The following is a 20,075-nucleotide window of genomic DNA, read 5'->3' on the forward strand; positions in this document are numbered from 1 at the left end:
GAAATGTCAAAATAATTGAGGCAGTCTTGTTTATGAATAATTGACCTCACTGGCATTTACCTTGCACAGGTTCTAGCAAAAGTCCACAGGAAAGTTAGAGACAGGGACAGAAAACAGATTAAGGCCAAGGTCCTGAACCTGGGTTGGGGCAATCCCAAGTACAAATACAGGCTGGGTGGAAAATGGATCAAAAACAGCCCAGAAGAGAAGGATCTAGGGGTGATGGTGGATGAGAAGCTCAGCATGAGTTGGCAATGTACTCTTGCAGCCCAGAAAGCCAACCATGTCCTGGGCTGCATCAAAAGAAGCATAGCCATTAGGTCAAGGGAGGCGATTCTTCCCCTTTACTCGGATCTCGTGAGACCCCACCTGGAGTACTGTGTCCAATTCTGCAGCCCCCAACATAAGAAGGATATGGAGCTCATGGAGCAAGTCCAGAGAAGGGCCACAAAGATGATCCGAGGCTTAGAGCACATCTCCTACGAAGACAAGTTGAGAGAGCAGGGGTAGTTCAGCCTGGAGAAGAAAAGGCTCCAGGGCAACCACAGAGCAGCCTTCCAGTACCTGAAGGGGACCTACAGGAAAGCTGGGGAGAGACTTTTCAAGGGCTTGTAGTAAGAGGACAAGAGGTAAATGATCAAAACTGGAAGAGGGGAGATTTAAGTTAGGCATTACGGGGAAATTCTTTAGTGTGAGGGTGGTGAGACACTGCAACAGGTTGCCCAGGGATGTTGTGGAAGCCCCACCCCTGGAAGTGTTGAAGGCCAGGTTGGATGGGGCTCTGAGCAAACTGGTCTAGTGGGAGGTGTCCCTGCCCATGCAGGGGGGTTGCAATTAAATGATCTTTAAGGTCCCTTGCAACCCTAACCATTCTATGGTTCTATGATTTACTTTCCAACAGACAAAATAAAGACCATTTATCCCACAACATCCCCACCACTCAGTAAATATTTTCTTCAGGAAGGTTTACACTATACCTGAGTCACTGGGACAGAAGAGAGTCAGTGGCTCCAAGGTTCAAAATATCCTCCTCTTGGGAGCAGTGATTTCATGTTTAGAGGTCTATGAAACAGGGTGAAGGAGAAAGGCAGCAGGTGGGAAATCAGAGGAAAATACACCTAAAATTGAAGAGGAGAGCACAAAGTGCCTACTTGACATAACATTCTCTGAAACAAACAGTTCTGAAGCAAAAATGTGTCCTTGCTAACCAGCAGATGCATCAAAAGAGGTGTATTGATCCATCATCCCTGGAAGGATTTAAACAATGAATGTGTAGATGTGGTGCTTATGGATATGGTTTAGTGGTGGACTTGGTAGTGCTATGTTAATGGTTGGACTTGATCTTAAAGGTCTTTTCCAACCAAAATGATTCTATGACCTAGTACAGTGAGTGAAAGTACAGATAATAAAAATAAGAAATAGGATTCAGAAGTCAAAATTGGATTATTATTTTATTCCTTTGCTCCAATAATGTTGGTGGGTGTATGTCAGTGCATGTCAGAACCAAGTCCAGAAACTGATGAGAACAGATGAGTGTTTATATTTCCCTAAAGAATTTAATAATGTGTGTACTTTGCTAGAAAACTTTAAGCTGGACTAGCCAGCAAGTAAGAGGAGACCCATATCTGGAAGGACTTGTCTTAATCAGTGGCTGGCTAAAGAGCCCAGGCATGGCCATTTAGTTGGATTTTGAGCCCATGGTGGTACCTGAGGAATCTGTAAATGCATATCTACTTATAAATCTGGAAAGAAAAAGTGTATGTGTTCTCAGCGGTGAACTTCAGCTCTCATCACCTGGAGAGGAGACATAGGCCCGCTTGCTTGTTTTTATGAGCCCCATTGGTGCTTACATGGGTAAAGGCATTGCTCTGCCTGTGGTAGGCTCCCTGGCCAGCTGGGCTAGTGACGCAGGCACTCAGCCTCACTACTGGTTGCACCTGCATCCCCAGTGGCTGCACCAATCTCTCAATATAGTGGACTAGGCTTCTGTAGCTGAGAGAGGAGTCCTCAAAGTCCTGGGGCCAGCTACACTTGGCAACTCTTATAGCACCTTCAAACTCCAGCACTGATGGAATATAAAAGATTATATATTTCATCTAGTTTGCATGTAACTAAACAGCCTAACTTTGTAAATACATGCAAACTAGACGAGAGTAAACTTTTCCGTAGGAATTTATATGGCTACATTAACATGGCATACAAATATTTAATCTTTATACAGTTACTGTCCTCATCTCCCTAAGAGACAAAGAATGAACCCAGTCCTTATTTAGTAGATGACAAATAGAAGCCTGTAGACATACACGGGCAGGACAAACTGAGGGGAAAAACTGAGTCTTAGTAAGAAAAATGGAGTGGGGGGAAGACAGATGCAAAATACATGACCATAATGTATGCATGTGCAACTCTAAAATGGTCCACAGAGGCATCAGTGTTTTCTGAAAACAAATCCAAGACAGCTCTGACATTAGAAAGTTCAATGTTTTTAAAACTGTCACTACAGGAATATAAAGTATTTTTACACCACAGGTAACATTAGAGTGGTTCAGCTGGACGAAGAAAGCATGAAACTGTGCATGTACGTCTGTATTTCATACAAAGGAGGAAAGATAGTGAGGATATATGTAATATTAAGAAAATTACTGAACACTGCAAATTAATTTCACAAGAATTAACTGGAGAATGGATACAACCAAGATTTAAAAAAAAATAAGACAGGCTAACATGAGCAGTAACAAAACCTGCTGGCAGGAAACAGAGGCAGGCATTTTTACTAAATCTTATTTTTAAGATTTTAATTAAATCTCGTATCAGTTTCCATGCTTCAGAAAGATTTTATAACCAACCCATCCTTCTTAACTATTACAATGTCTTTGCATTGCAGAAGCTTTTTTGGGTAGTTATAACTCTGTTCTCCAAAAAAATGTATAAAAATTGCCCAAGACAGTTAAAAAAAAAAAAAAAAGTTTTAAACATTCCCTCACATGTTCTGCCACAGAATTTCTGGTCCAAATGAAAAGAACACTGTAGAAAAGCAGTTTAAAATTACATTATCCTTGGATGTCTTTGATTTATCAGACTATTATTACTGAGCAGCTTATGAGACCTTTGATTAGCCTTGGTATCATAGAAAAAAAATGTATCACTTTGGTTAAAGAAATTCTGTACAAGCTTCATAAAACAAGAAAAATCTGGGTATTAGCATAGATTTGGGTTCTAAAACTTTTCTTTGAACTGCTGCACCAGTTTTGTCACTAGGCTGGTACAGTGCCCCCTCGGTAACAATGAAACTACAAACTATTTGTTTTAGATGGATTGATTTACTTCTTTTATGTCCAGTACATTTTGGCTGGATTTCTGCTACTCTTTGGAGGTTTTCCAGCAGAAATTTTAAATCAATTACCACTGATCCAAAAAAATGCCTCTGTCTGGATTTTAACCTAAAGCAAAGTTTTTTCACATTCCAAAGCACTTATTTATTCACAAGTTTCAAGTAATAGTCATAGACCAACACTTCACACCTCTGATTTAATAAGCTTATCTGCTTTATTTTTAATTTCAAAAGCTTCTTGGTGCACCATACCAGTAAAGACTTCTGATATCAACCCAACTTCAACAGCTTTTATGAGACTAAACTGTCAGAAGACAATTTGATACTTTGGAAACATATCTTTGAATTGTTTTCTTATTGTTTTTAACAAAGTGGGCTGAAGGAGAAGTTGATGTAGAGAATAGGACGTTCTTATACAAATCTAGATTAAAAGTTGCAAGTGTCTATTACTAAACACATTAGCAACTCTGATGTAGAAACCAAGATCCTGGAGAGACCAAAATTACACTAGATATCCTGGTAAGACATCTGGATAATAAGAACAAAATAAAAACATATTAAAAAAACCCGACCAAACAAAAACAACAACAAAACAGTATTTACCACAGGAGAACCCATTCAACAGACTTCAGGAAAAAAATATTATTTCTGTCCAGAAGCTGTCTGTTTCCAAGTAAGGTATTGACTAGCTACAATTATAACAAATACTTCTAGTTGAACCATTATATAGGATCCATATTTCACCACAACTGCATTAACCCATCCATTTCGCACTAACTTTATGTGCATTTTCTTACCAACAAGGTTACACCATCCAAAGCTATGCCTGACCACTTTTGCAATAAACTAGAGGTGCATTTTTTTCACTTTATTAGAGGCACAAATAAGCACAGGTATGTTTATTTGATCACACATGGCAAAACAACTTTGCCTTTACTTAAAGGAGAAGCAGTAAACCTGCTACATGTTGTAATATGTGGGAAGTTGGGGAGTTTAGCTATAATTTAAAACATTAATCTTTGCTTATTTTTGCCTAGTTTTTACCTAATGTATTGCATTTTTATGCAATAAGAGCACAAACAAGCCGAAGAGTTCAACAGACACATCAACCAGAAACACCCCCAATCTCAACAAGAGACACAATCATTTGCTAAATACCTGGCCACTAGCTTTTTTCTCTGGTGTTTCTATGGAAACAGTATCAGCCTGAATAAGTAAGATCCTGTACTACTTTCTATAAAACTTCAATTACCTTATTTTTATTAATCTGATCACTGTTCCCATGGAAATTAAGTTTAAAGGCAGCTGACTGCCTCCAGCTAAGTGATCTCTTTACTTGCAGGTTTCAGCAGCTGGCTGTTGAGCAAGTCTCAAAAAAATCACTTTGGCTTCAAAAGTAACACTTTACATTTATGTGGCATTTCATAAGGAATAACACCTTGCTATTACACTTTTTTGAATGCAATCATTTTGATGGAAGCAAAATGACTCATTGCTTCAGTGGTAATTACTTCAAACATGACGGCAACTATTGTCAGTAATCAAGAGGCCTTCTTACAGAGCGTTATTTGTTCAATAATTTTCATCCTTAGGTAAGCAGGAAGCATGTGGCAAGTTTGTATTTCAGTATACGAACTTCCTCTCCAGATAATGAAAAAAAGAAAAGCCTAAATTTCTTCCATCCAGCTTCTGTATTTCTTTTCAGATTTGGTATGCTAATACTATTGATATATAGCTTATTGCTAGATAGCCCTGTAGGTTTGAAAACATTGTATTTGATGTGTTTTACTTTTCACTGAACAAAGACATCCTTACAAAAATGGAGATTTTCTTGTTCTATGAAGCTCTGGATGTAAAGAATAACTGCCTCCTATTTTCTAGTACATCAATAATGAATTAAACTTAAGTAAATTCCTTCTCTGCTTGCCAGAAATAATAGAGGTTTTCAAACTGGCACAACAGACCTCATCTGTGCATTGTTTGGACAGCCTGCATCACTCTACTCTTGCCATCAGTAGATTCTGAATACTTTCTCTGACTGGAAGTTGTAAACATAAGAAGCAGCCTTGCTTGAGTCTCCTCTAGAGCATGAAGAACAATTATTTTTCATTGGCCATGAATTGTTACCAGCTGCCAACCACCACGCTCACACCTCCTCCTCTAGATGGCCAGGTGGCAAATGCTTACTCACACCGTCTTTTCCTTCAGTTTTTCCCATCTCCAAAGCAAACAGCACTTCAGACCTCCACATGAATTTACAGAACTGCATCTTATTCCCTCTACTGAGGAGGCACAGCTTTTTAAAAACAAATGCGGCTCAGAACCCAGCAGTACAGAGTCTTAAGGACTTCAGGTATGAAAGCAACATTTTAGTGAATAAGCTATCAGTTTCATCTACTCCAAGGTAGTCCATGCATCTCTCCAACACTTTCCACTGAAACCATAACCCATGCACTCCATTAGATCTGAGGTTAGGTGCCACCTATTTTCTACCAATCCCCAGTCCCACTTCCACTTCTAGTACACTTTCCAGTCTTGCCACTCTTGAGTAACACAGTTCTTCCGAGTTCCTTCTGAGGTAGTTGGTTTTGTCTGTCCTGAAACCAGGAATCTCTCTCACCACTCTCTTAACAGGTACAAACATGCTAGCGATCAAAATCCCCTCACAAACACGCTCTACTCTCTCCATCTTCTATATAACATGATTAACAGGAAAAGAAAAAGTTCTCATGACCCACAGAAAACATACAGTTCCGACAATAAATTATGAAGACTGTATAAATATTAGTTCTACAGAAAGTATACATGAAGAACAAAGTCATGACAACGTAAGTAACTTCCATATGCTCAGCAAAAAAAATATTACAATATCAGCTTCAAACCTGAAGTGCAGAAGCAGTCTACATTAACATTACCAGGCTCCCATGAAGAAAGCCAACTCCATCTCAACACAATCTCTAACCTTCATTCTGTACCATTTGTGTCATTCGCAGGTCTTATACTATCTACTACATTCTACTTAACTACCATCACCCTTCCAGTCCTTTGACACATGCACAAACTCATTCCCTCCTGCTATGGGTCACCCCCATCAAAAGTTCAGAACAGTATGTTCAGAAAAATCCATTCAATCAGTTATCACACACGACTCAATAGAACAAACCATATAATCTAAAATCCATTTCCTCTACCTTCTTTCAGGGAATAAGATCCAAACGTGTTGACGCTTGAGTATATGCCCAGACAGGAACACTCACCACTTTGATGCACAACACGGGAGGTGAACGCCCATGATCTGTGCTGCACCCATTTGGATGTTGGCTACAGGGTGTCTGACACATCACAGGGTACAGGAAGCTGCCTCGCTAAACCCCTTCAGGAGTGTGAAGAGAACCTGCATAGCTCTTCCCAGGTGAAAGGTTGGGCAATTATGAGTTAAGTCTATCCTCTAATGTAAAACATGCCATGAAACCTTACGGAAATTCTCTGATTCTACACCGCAGATGCAAAGTCACTAATCCTACAGATTAACAGCTCTCTTCATGGAGTTTGTGTTTAAAGCTCTTGTATATTTCCAGGTGAAACTAATTGAGAATTAGTACAAATTAAAGTCTCACAGGGCTAGCTACCAAAATATTATGCAGTTATAAAAAAACAGACTAGATTAATCAGATATTCCTTAGGTTTGCAGTAATTATTTTCTCTCCTAGTGCCACATACTGCTTTCTGGATGTACAAACTCTTCTCCAATACCACTTGCTGTGCCTTCTTTTTCATAATGCAAAATTGCTATAAACTCTGCATCCTCTGAGCTGGCCAAAACCAATCAGTAAAATTGGTTAAGAAATACTTCAGTAGCAGCCCAACAGATAAGCTTATTCAATTCTTGAGCATTACATCTACAACCAGAAATGTTTAAGGCAACAGTGCAAGTAAAAGCTTCATCTTGGCGCTAAACAAACAGTAAAACATGTCTGGTTTGCTAACAGCAAGTGAACACACATGGAAATTCTTGCAGCTCCTCTAAAAATAAGCTAGAAGAGTAGTCAGAACAGATATTTATTTATCCCTTCTACTCGTCTAAAAAAATCTAAGTAGAGCACGTGTACTATTTCAGGTTTCAGCTATTTTAGTGCTCATAATTACCCTGAAGGATCATCTATTCATGTTTCTTTTCTATAAATCTCTACATTATTACTGGGATCTCTGCTATATAAAAAGTAATGAGATGGCTGAAGATTTTTGGTAGAGCTTCAGAGAGCAGTATAATCATAAAAGGAAATAACAAATTGAGGGAAGCAGAGACAAATTTTAAACATTCACTATGCAGAGCCAGTTTTCTCTTCCAGGATGTCAACAACAGTTGTGGTCTCCCTCTTCTCTATACTTTGCAAACTAAATTCAGATCAACAGATTCCTCTATTGAGAAAAAAGGACAGCAACAAAAGTTGCATCAGTTTTTGCTGGTTTTACTTACTACAATAGGAATGTACTGTAGAGAACAATCCAGTATTTGCAGGGGAATGGACTAGATGATCTAATACAACTTTTCCATTTCTGATTTCTTAGAACAGCTCAGGCCGATCCAAGTTCACAAAGAGATTTCTGTCCAACAATATTGAATGAAGAGAACTCCAAGACAAGGTTTGGGGCTTTTTTTTTTTCTCTTCCTTTTTTCCTTCTTTTCAACATTAAGACAGCCAGAATAGCAAACCATGTGGCATAGTATACAACCATAAAGAAAACACCATGATCATTATGTACCAATAAAACTTAGAATATCTGTAGGAAAAGTAGAAAGTTCATTTTATACTCAAACCTTTCAAGCAATTTGGAGCATCTTACCCATTTTACAAATTAGAAATAAAAAAAAGGAGCTCTTTTCTAATATTTGAAATTATTAGACAGTGAAGTAAGAAGATCAGCTTAGAAATTTTTATAAAGCAGTGTGTCTATCTTAAATATAGAAATGTTAGTGCCTACTTAGTAGTATACCCATGCTCATTTTCATTCAAAACCAACATATACCAGGATCACAACATCCTTGGTTCTAAGATAGTGCTTGTTTTTTGTTTTGTTTTTAAATTACAAAATATCTGTCAATATTCTGTCAGAGAAATTAAAAACATTTGTCTCTGCAAGAACAGTTGACCTTAAGAAGTTGCTGCTAGGAAGAACAGTCTTTCAAATAAGACACCAGAACCCAGAAAGAAAGATTTGGTGCTTCTGAAGCCTTTTAACAAGGGAAAAATGATGGCAGCTGGGTTTCTTTCTTCTTCTCCTACGGCTGTCTTCCAAAAAACTTATGGTCTACTTTCTCTGAAACTTGATAGGATACTGAACAATCCTTCTAAAAAATGTGTTAAAGGTCAAGCAAATACCATGAAGCCTGTCTTAGGGCAGGGATATGAACTAGATAACCTTTTGAAAGCTCTTCATGCCCTACATTCTATATCTTAACACCACAGAAATCAAAACATGAGGTTCTGTGATACGCACTGGGTCAGATCAGATGCTCTTATTAGTGTCAATTTGTTATAATTAAAAAACCTTGTCATCTGAATGAAATTAGTATGGCGTATTAAAAACCTGCCACTAGTGAACACTAAAGGTGCAGTTTCAAGAGTTAAGTCATTTTAAGATAGTTTGAGACTTAATAGGACTTTATCAGAACTGTTCGCAGGATCAGTTACAAACATATTTAATCCTTGGACCTAAAACAAACAAGATAAATAATAATAAAGATCGTTGCAATACTTCAATGCCTTCTTCTGGCAAGTGCAATAATGTGACCTTTCACAGATCCCCAAAACTTTCTATCTGACTCAAGAAAGCTTTCTCATGAATTCTTTCTTGTTAAAAAAAAGAAAGACCATTCCACCCTGCAATAACAAACAACGTGGTAACTAGGGCACGCAACTAGGAGAGCCAGTAGGAGACTAAACTTTTCCAAACACGAAGTATACTCAAGGTGAGTAAACTAAATTACTGTTTCCTTTGGGGGGAAGAGGCAAAAGGGAGCAAATGAAGGAGTTTGAAAAGGTTTAAGTTTTGCCTCAATATAAAATTAGAGCAAATGTTGAAGTATCAATGTTTCACAGATCCACACTCATTTTCTAGCCAGCCTTTTTAATTCCCAATCCAGAAAGAAAAACTAATCTAGCAACAGGCCTAACATTTTGCTTAGATGCATGCACTGCCAGCCTATATTACAAAGATGACCAGTGTTCCTCTTGCAGTGATCTTCTGAGCCACCTGAACAGACAGCTGCAGCAAAGCAGTATGAATCCTGGGAATCACTGAATCAAAATTCAGAAATTTTGATTAAATTATTTAGACAAGCAAGTATTGCCAAGTGCTGTTCCCTTGATTGTTGTTTTTGTGTATCAACTACTAGACAGTACTCATGTTTATTTTTAAATGTAAATTCTCAGCTATTTTGAAAATAATTTTGACCAAGTATCAACATTATTCTATCTTTTCCAGAATAAAATAACCGAAATAAATAGAAGATGACTCTTTCAAACCTACACTGAAATAATCCCAGTTTTAAGCTTCCTCTAGATCAGTGACTGACAAGGATAACATATTCTCCTCACTTATGTGCGAGCCTGGATATAGTCAGGACACGAGTTATTATCACCTACTGACTCATTGGAGACCTCAAAATTTCCTTCCAACTTTAATTAGCTCTGCAGTAGAGACTGAACACATACTTACCATTTTGTAGGACTGGAACATTTCTAACCAGTTGACTGGCCCCATTTTTCTGCTATAAGCAATTTTAACATTATCAGGGTAGCTCTGTATACTTCCATGGCATGCTTTGATTTCTTGTTGCTGATCATTTTCATTGCAGGACACTTTACTGAAGTGTTCTTCCAAGTTCAGTCCAACATATTTATGTGCAAAACACAATTTTAAATGGAGGCAAGCCAATAAAAGAAACAGCTTACTAGAATTTCAGTTGACTTTGTTAAAGGAAATTATTTTAAATTAATGTGGCTACTGAACTGTTGCCATACTTGACCTCAGAAAATATATTCCTTCTAATTTTTGCTGTGAACATTTATTTATTTAAGCTAAACTCCAGGTCCTGAATGTTGACCATAAAGAAGTCTCAGATTTCCTGCTACTATTTCATACTTTTTTTTTTCTAAACAAGGGCAAATAACATATGTTTGCTGCATTAACATTACACTGCCAAAACATCACTCTTAAATGAAATCATCTATGTATTTTTGGTAGAATCTTATTTAACAACTTCCACCCCTGACAGAAACTGAGTTAAAACAAGGCTGTTTTGTTTTCACTGAGCAAGTTTGATCACTGGTTTACTAGATGGCGCTCAAAACATTTTTCCATATGCTCTTCTCAAAGAGAATCTGACTTAAATGTGGTTTACCTTCAGCAGTGAATGAAGGCTTTTTTCACTAAACATATCCCAGAGGAAGGTCAGGTCTTCCTGGCTGTCCACATGTGGCTGCAGCTGGGCTGGCAATGCAGCCAGCAGCTCGTACAGACCTATAAAACGAAAATAAAACACAAAGTGTAATCTAGAGGTGATCTCATTAATTTCACTTAACAGTTCTGTGTAATTGGCTGCCTGGAGCATGTCATTTTAACTGAACAGTGAGTCTGGAGTATCCAGCATAATGTTAACTTGTAGCACCAGAAGGAACTTTATTTTTAATTACTAACGAATCAAGTATTAGCAATGCACTTTTTACCTTGTCACAGTTTTTAACTTCTACATCCATGTATATATTTACACAAGGATATAGAGAAAATTCATAAAGGTTTTGAAAAAAAGGACAAAACTAGAAAAAAAACATACATTCTTTCACTTAATCGTTATTCCATTTCCCTTGATGTTAGCCAGAGTGAAATGAGTCATGAATAGGAAAAACTTCCTTAAAAGAACAGAAACTGGGTAGGGTGGTCCATTAAAAAAGGGCTCGTGGTTTCTCTAAATATTTCTTGTTAATATATTGCTTAATATTTTTTTATCCCATGTTCAGTAGGAATTCACAGCAAGACAAAAGGAACTGCTCTGTTTTGCAGGACTAAACCTTAAAAACCAAAACAAACACAGTTTTCCCAGTCACAGTCACACAGAGAAGTATTTCAGTAACATTTTTAATTTGCAGGTATTTGAGATTTCTCTGTAGGGTTAAAGCAATTGCTGTTCCCAGTTAGTTGTGGCACACCTCAGCAGCAGTCTCCAAGGGGCAGACAGTAGCACACTGTTCCACAGTAGCATACAGCATAAAATATCCATCATGCATGCAGGCCATCAAAATGCTGTCCAAGAAATGTAGCAACAGTGTTTGCAGCAGCCCTCTTTAGGGAGGTAACCTGGCATGAGCTGATATCAATTCATAGCATATGTTTAATTTTCCAGTGGGATTACTTGGGGTAAAAAGGACAAAATGCCTTTTTCTCCTGTCTGCTGTCTACAAAAGCACCAATAGACTCCTGGGATCCACAATACATGGTCCTGCTATTATTTTTAGTCTAAGTGCTGCTGTCGATCACATGGAAGGATTTACAAGATACTCTTCTGGTAAAGAACACTGTTTTAAGTTATAGGTTACCTGTAATTATTATGCCTCTTACCTCCCTAAAACTTATTCTTTAGAATATTTATTTCACAGCCTTTGCAGGCATTACACAACCCTTTCAAAATTACATACAGCATCTTCAGGATCTGATTAATTAACATTTTTTTCTTTTTCACTGCCTTTCTATAAAATATTCTGGGGAAAAAAATGTTCCTTCCAGATACAGTCCTTATATGGTCCAAGCATTTTTAGTGGTTGACATTCATTTCTCTTAGAATCCTGCTCTTATTTATGCTTCAGAAATACTGCAAAAAGATGATACAACTCAAACCACTAAAACTTTGCACAGATAGAAAAAGAATGCTGAGCCTTGCCTAGCAAGACACAGTCAGTGCCTGAGCTGACACCCAGAGAACAGAGACTTGAATGGGACTCTGGGCTCCAACTATTCCAGACTATTATAACTTCAGCACTTCACAAAAATGGTCATTATCACAAAATTTATGCTTCAAAAACATTTTCATTTAGAAAATTAAACCATTTCTTTACACTTGTATTTCTGCATATAGCCACTTTTATTACTACAAATACATTTACCTCAGAATAACCTAAAGGTTGTTAAAAAATAGAATTGAGATTTAATGTAATCTTACACTGTGGCATAGCTGCTCAGGAACAATGCATCTGTGCTGTTCAGAAGAAAGAAAATATTAACTTGAGCCACTCCCTTCAAATAGATTTGAAACAGTAAGGGGTTTTTTTGTCCTTGATCCATCAGATCTGCTTCAATTGCACATAAAATCAACTATTAAACTATTTTATCCTTGTAGCGATTGCTGCTCAAAGCTTTGATAATTAAATCCCTGGTGAAAATAAAATGAAGTTCATGTTTCCTGATGGATTAACTATTGCAGTAGCAACACAGGGTGAGATCGAATCTGCCTATAATGAGACTTAATTTTTATGCACAGAACTCCCAGAGAAAAATCCCACCTGCTGGCACTCCAGGACTGACTTAACCCAGCAGGTGCTTACACACATTAAGGTTTCCACATCCAGCTCAAAAGTGTCTGTAGGCTTCACTTGTTCATAGAGCCCTGAATTGCCCCTTCTAGGGAAATGGGTGTCCATATCTACTGATAACTATGGCAGCAAGGCACCCCATCTGTACAACTCTCCTGCAGAAGGGGAGAAAATTACATGGGTGCAGACTGATTTTATTCAGTACCATGGCTATGTTTCTAGTTCTGTCCTGCTTTGCCTCTACATTTCAGTGTTTATAGCTTTCAGTCAGAAAGAAATCAGAATCCTGCCCTTCTGCACAACAGCAGAACCCAAGGACTACACAGTGCAGTGTGCTGGAGAGCATCTCACTCCTGCTCTTCAAACTCCTCTTGAAACTGAGCACTAGATAGCCAGGAATAAAAAGACCTTAATCAAGGAGCCAAATGAAAAACAGGCAGGAGGAGGACATAGAGTATTTAGCTGGGGACAACAGATGATAAAGATCTAACGTATGTCTAAAGGTAAAATTGCGCCATTCCAGATCACATCCTTTCAAACAGTAGGTAATAGCAGCAGGAGATGCTAGAACCTGTAAAGACACATCTTTACAGAGTCTCATTTTTTCTTGTCCTTCCATGGTGGCCAGTACCACAAAATAAAAAATTTTCAGATAGCAATTAATGTTTTTACAAATAAAGAAACTGAGTACATATTTCTTCTACATGCATCCCTCCAACTAAAATGTTGCATCTTATTTGTCTTAATTATACAAAGTGTGTTGTTCATTGCAGTGCAAAGAAACAGTGAAAATTATGGCTGCCATATGACTTTATTAGCAAATGGGATTTAAAAGAAAGTGCTTCAGTGATATGGACAGGGACAAAATAATTTGTCAAGTTACTGTAAACTAGTAACAAAGTTGGAATCACTCCATTGGCAACTACACATTGGCCTAATTTAAACTGTCAGATCTGATAACTTGTCACATCCATCTTTTCAACACCTGAAGGGTTGTAACTCAAATCTCTGCCCTGTAAGGTGCCACTGTACAGAGATGCTGCCATGTGGCAAGGGGAAGTAATCTGGATTGAACAGCAAAGACTGCTTCAGCCCAACCTCCAACCTCCTGCAAAACTTCTAACTAGTATCTCAGGTAGTTATGACAGCCAGAGACAAAGGCCACTGAAATAAACGCAAGTTTCTTACTGTAGCAATTATAAAACCTGAAATGATGCTATACTGAACACTTCTGATCACTTCTAAAAATAATTTTTTTTTTTCAAAAAGGTCATAGCTATACCCCTATATTCAATTGAACTGTTTTATAAATTAAAAATGCATGTTTAACATGTAAGCCTCAGAATAAGATCTATCTCAGCTCATCCTAGCTGAATGCTACCATTGTAAACACATGGCTGCCACGCCTGTTATGCTCTTGGTCTCAGTTTGATGTTCATCTTAGAGTCCCACCTCCTTGAGTCATACCACATGCATGGACCTCCTATGAAAAAAATTATTTTGCACACTTTTTTGAAAAATGTCCACAATTTAAATAAAAACACACCAAAAAAAAAAAAATCTAAAAAGCATCTAGAAGTTGTGTTTAAAATAATAATAAAGAGAAAAAAAAACTAACAAAACCCTCTTTTTTAATGCCTGGTGTTGGTAACACTGTGAAGAGTCTTGGGGAAAAAAAAAATAATCCTTTTTTTAATAAACTGCTGCAATTCTGCTAGTAATTTATTTTAGTCTAGTTTGCCTAAATCTAACCAGCTTTTATATTTAAAAGCAATCATATGCCCACTGGGATTTTCTAGTATCAAAATACTTCAGATGTCAAAATTCAGTAAAGTAAATATGACTTACACAAGAAAAACTCATTTACTTTTGATTTTTAACAGTAGATCATTTATTTAAAGGTCCTAGAAGACTTGAGCATACATTTAAAAAATTAACAGTAAGTTTCAAGTGGAGATGCAACAGTATTTTGCAATTACAAGAGGGAAACTAAGTCCAGTCAGTCCTACAACTTCAAAAAAAAAACAAGGCAGATCACAATGCAATAATACCTGGACATTCCCAAATCATTGAAACAGAAGAAAAAGCACCCTTTCTAGATTTAATAAGGTCACATAATCTAGTGGAAGTAAAAGAATCAGAGAATTGGCTTGGTTGGAAAAGACCTTTAAAATCATTACATCCAACGGTGAACCTTGTGGTACCAAGTCCACCAAAGGAATCAATTACAGATACACAAAGGACCTCCTGGGTTTTAGACACTTATATGCTGCTATTTATATTGATGTTACATAAATTAGGTACAGTATCTAAGACTTACGTGAACTCACTAAAAGCCTATAGTACAGAAATATCAGTAAAAGGAGAAAAGCACTGCACACAGGAATACTAGAAAACTCTTGAAAGAGTGGAAGGGAGAGGGGTTCTTTGAAGGTGTTTATATAGTCTATTGAATCTGATTACCTGACTCAAGAAGAGAGGAACTTAAAAGTAATGAATATTGGAAATACAATGCATTTAATGAAATTCCATTCAGTCAAATAAAGTGACACAGTCAATTAAAACGCAACGATTAGATAACCTCACCTACAGAAATAGTCCATATAAGCTACACAAATGTAGATAATGTAAATACACATACATAATCTGAAATTTATAAAAACTTGCCATGGATAGAGAAACTACTCTGAAGAATCTGTAGCATTCTGCCAGCTTGGACTAAAGAAATAATTTCACGGGAAAATCCAGCTATGTTTAAAAACTCAGAACTGTCCCTGTTTAAAAAGGTGACAGATAAATTTTAATTTGTTCTTTTAACACGCTTGAGCAGTCTCTTCATCTTCAGCTCTTCCTAAGCTTAATTAATACAATTTACCTTTGATCTGAAGAACAGAGTGTGCAATAATGGCAATTCCAATTTAAAAATGTGTACGCTAAATTTGCACATGCAGTAAGATTTAAGATGAAGCAGCAATGGAAAGCTTTTAAATCAGAAACAACGGGATAGAAAGAATGTTTCCAGTTCTAGAAAACTGCTTCCTTCGTAGTGTTATATTCTACAGAAGACTGCTTGTTCCTAGGAGGAGAATAAATAGCTAAGTAGTAGATGAAAGTGTTCCCATACTGAACCACTCATGCTGCAGATTCCAGATGCTCTACATTCTTGACATCAGAATGGAAAAATTTACTGTTAGTCTAGAGAAATTTAATATCACCATTCTTGTCATATCCTTCATAACTTCATTATTAGGACAAGTCTGTGGAAGCTATAAACCAGTACTAAATGATAAAAAATATGGTCTCTGCGTTCCACCACTCTTGCATATTACAAGAAAACACCAACTTTGTTTTGGTTAGCGTAAGGGAAGAAGTGAAGGCAAATGGACGTACATTTGCTTTCATATGTTAATTAATTTCCTGAATTAGCATTCTGAACAATGATGCCAGACTTCAAATCAAAAAATTTTACAGTAACTGAGGGATAATAAACACTAAAGAACATACATCTAAGCCCAGAACAACACTGTAAAAGTTTATTGTATTAATAAAATGGGACACGCCAACCTTTAAATTTTCCACTTTGTCAAAGGTAAAATAATCAGCACCACTTGCTGCCACTTATAACAAGCTGACATTTTTTCACATTTGAACTGTACTTTACAGTTCTATAAAGGCTCAGACAACACTTGCCTTACACAAAAGCAAACAGCATTGCAGTAGAAACACTCGTTCTGACATCATTGGTGCTGCATAATAAAATCAATCACTAACACCAAATATTGAAAATAATTTTATTTGGAAATCTGAGATCAGTATTTATGCACAGGTTAAATAAAAACATATGCAGTGCACATATGGATTAAGATAGACATACTGCACTGTCCTATCAGACTCCAGTTGTAAAAAAGACCACTTTATGTGCTACAAATAGTTCTTCTTTATGTTCTCTTAAGTAATTCCACTGAATATATGGGCTTCCTGACACTGCAAAAAAGTTTAAGGCTAACAGTTTTTCCTCCTCAGAACCAGAGTGATGAATTCATTTCTGCATGTAGCTTTTTTAATTTTGCAGTTTAGCATTTTAAAAGATTAATCTAATTTTCAAAGGTACAGAATACAGCATAACTAGGCAACCATGACATGCAAGTGATCAGCATCTTTGAAGAAATATCCCTTTTGATTCATTTTCTAATTCACAAAAAAAAAATAAAATGCTGAAATCCTTACAGATGGCACAGCAATAAAAATGTCAACGTTCTATTTTTTCATTATGAAAATGATAATTTTGCTGTAAGTGCCCTCAAAGAACAAGATTACATACATACTAAGGGCAATACTTCTTTGAACTTAGAAGTTGTACCTAATTATTATTATTCACCCAAGCTACAGTAATTTGTTAATCCACCTTAAAACAATGTTATGACAGAAAATATTGAAAGGGAGAAATCACTTAAACCCTCCAATTTTAAAAATATTATTTCCTTCAAAATGGAAAAGTCTTTAGTTTTAGAACTTGGCTCCTCAAGCTAAAGAATTCACAGTTGTTTGAAACAGTTACTGGTCTTTCAGGATTTGTTACAACATGTGTATTTCAGATTTAGGATACCACATACCGTTATGTTCTGATGTGCTTTAAATAGTTGATCTCTATTTGCATGCATACAGCCCAAGACTGTTGCTGCAGAGTTCTTGATTGTAGAGCTCATCACAGGTACTTACTTCTAAATCAAAAGCCCTCAAAATGTAGTTACTAGATGCTGTGTCAACAAGGATATTTTTAAAGATCCTAAAATGTACTCCTATGAGAATTCAAAAACGCTCCTAATAGTGCAAGAGTAACACATACATGAAATTGATTTAAACTCACCTATCCAGCACAAATTAATAAGCAGCTCGTGGAAAGCTTATACAAAGCTCTGACTTTTTTTTTTTTTTTTTTAAACCCTTTGAAAGAAAATCTTCTTTGAAAACCTGGCTTGTCCAACAAAGCCTGCATACTAGGACACCTTAAATAACTAATTGACTGGTCCCTTGTAGAGACAACAGTTTACTATTTCTATCTAGGCCTTCATCAACACTAGAGGAGGCAATAGCAAGTACCTGGCAGTCAGTCAGGAAAGAAGTCATTCCAGCAGTAGGATGTCACTGGGCACACTCACCATGTTTAACTCTTTAGTCACAGTTTGCAAGGTCAAGAGACTTGGCTCTGGGGAGGGGTGGCATGGAATAATAAGAGTGGCATTTTACATCTGCAAAGTGAGGCCCAAATATCTCAATTAAGAGACTGAATAAAGACTTCAACAACAGAAGCTGAAACTACTTTTAACTCACTTGTGCCTAAAACTGATGGAAACACCATCTGATTATCATGCATCACAACGTTTCAGACTGTCTTGTCCTACAATCCTAAGCAGACAGCAAGCACACGATAGGTGCTGTGCTAGCTGTGCCAAAGCTGGCACGGTGACACTTGAACGGTGCAGCACGACAGTCTGCTCTTGGCAAAGGACGTCTGACATCACTAGGAACTGTCAACCCGTTGTGTAATTACATAAGCTTTCGGTTCAACCAATGTACCTATACATTTAAGCATCTATTAGAAACAATATAGGCGGTCCTACTTTCAAATTGAACACAAAACTACACATCGCTCACAGAAAAAAAATTAAAAATTTTTGCAGCTGCCAGACCATATGATTTTAAATTTGTGTCTAATAAGGGTAACAGTTTTAAAGAGTTTACCATCAGCAAATATAATTGCACACATTTTCTGATTCCACCCTGCTGAATCCATCTAGCATAATATAAAATATTAACCCAAACCAGACCAGTTTGGAGAAATTTCATTCTACTTTGCACAAGTTTTCCAACAGTCACCATAAATATGTTGATACCAAAATAAATACCCTCTCCAAGACCAGCAAGTTATATTTTTAAAAATTAAATCTGATATCAATTAAGGCTAGCCATATGTCTAATACTTTCCCAAATCTTCCATATTAATGTTAACCTACAGCCCATTTAATGTCTCTGGCAGCTGGAGATGGGCAGAATTCAAGAATGCACGGTAAAATATTGCCTCTATTTATTAATTCAGTATAAATTTTGCCTCAGCTAGTGTAATGGTTTTTATTAAAATCTAGCTCTATCTGTGCATTTCTATGTGGTGACAAATTTCAGTAGCCTTAAAACCATGATGCAGCCAAAGGCATTTAGATACTACACTTGTGGTGACACACCTGTGCCTAAGTTGTAAGCAGCAGTGTGAAGCAGGCGAACCAAGGCTCTTTCCCCGTGTCATTTTCACTGCAGCACAGTATGTCAGCAGGGAAGCAGAGGCAGTTTGGAGCAGGATTCAATCACCCTGCAAGCCTTCACCTGGCAGCCTCCGACTGAAGAGCTATACTCCCAGAAATCTTTCCTTCATCACTCTCCTAAATTTCCTTCATTACATAACAATGAGCCCAGACCTTTGCTGGCAAGCTTATTAAAAGGCATTAGCAGTAAATAAAGGGAAGATATCTACATGAAAACAGTAAAAGCAAGGACAGCATCTTTTGGTGTTGAGAAGTCAAAACAGTCTCTGAACTTCATATTGCTTGCAGTGGTCTCACTTGACTGGGAGGTAATCCATACGGGTTATCAACATAACATAATATTCTAGCAAAATATTTCTACCAGAATTCACTACATCCACATCAATAGCATGCAGCTTCAGAAGTTGAGATAGTTCTTAAAGAATCACAGGATACACTACTACAAATGCAGTGTGGAAAAATATCCAACATTTGAAACAAATTCAGAGATTTATTTTGTATTATTACAAAATGAGAAGAAAACACAAAACCTGAATATTTTAAAGGCCACTTGAACTTATAATTTGGTTAGTAACAAATGTATTGTTTGGGTTTTTTTAATTTAAAAAACATATATTCAGTAATACTTGTAATACTGAAAAAAATCCACTGTCTGGCACATCGTTAGTTCCTATATGTACTCAAGAAATAATTAATGTAAGCCTAGCACATTTTTTCTATTATTTAAAATATTCAAAATCAAGAACTGCTTCTGACTCTCATTATATTTAAGCAATCTCACACAATTTTCCTTGGTGGCCAAACTTGGCTCGTAAATGTGATTTTCCTGCTGCCAATACG

General features: G+C 36.9%; 1 protein-coding gene across 1 annotated transcript in view; it reads right to left on the minus strand.

Moving 5' to 3' along the window:
- MPP7 (membrane protein, palmitoylated 7 (MAGUK p55 subfamily member 7)) overlaps positions 1–20,075 on the minus strand; it is a 100,217-nt gene that overhangs the window by 76,658 nt on the left and 3,484 nt on the right. The window contains exon 2 of the mRNA XM_010006966.1: positions 10,737–10,855. Within this exon, the coding sequence (XP_010005268.1) occupies positions 10,737–10,855 (119 nt within the window). The remainder of the gene's footprint in view (positions 1–10,736; positions 10,856–20,075) is intronic.

Source organism: Chaetura pelagica, unplaced genomic scaffold (genome assembly GCF_000747805.2).
Source record: "Chaetura pelagica isolate M959 unplaced genomic scaffold, ChaPel_1.0 scaffold17, whole genome shotgun sequence".
Classification (NCBI taxonomy): Eukaryota; Metazoa; Chordata; class Aves; order Apodiformes; family Apodidae; genus Chaetura; species Chaetura pelagica.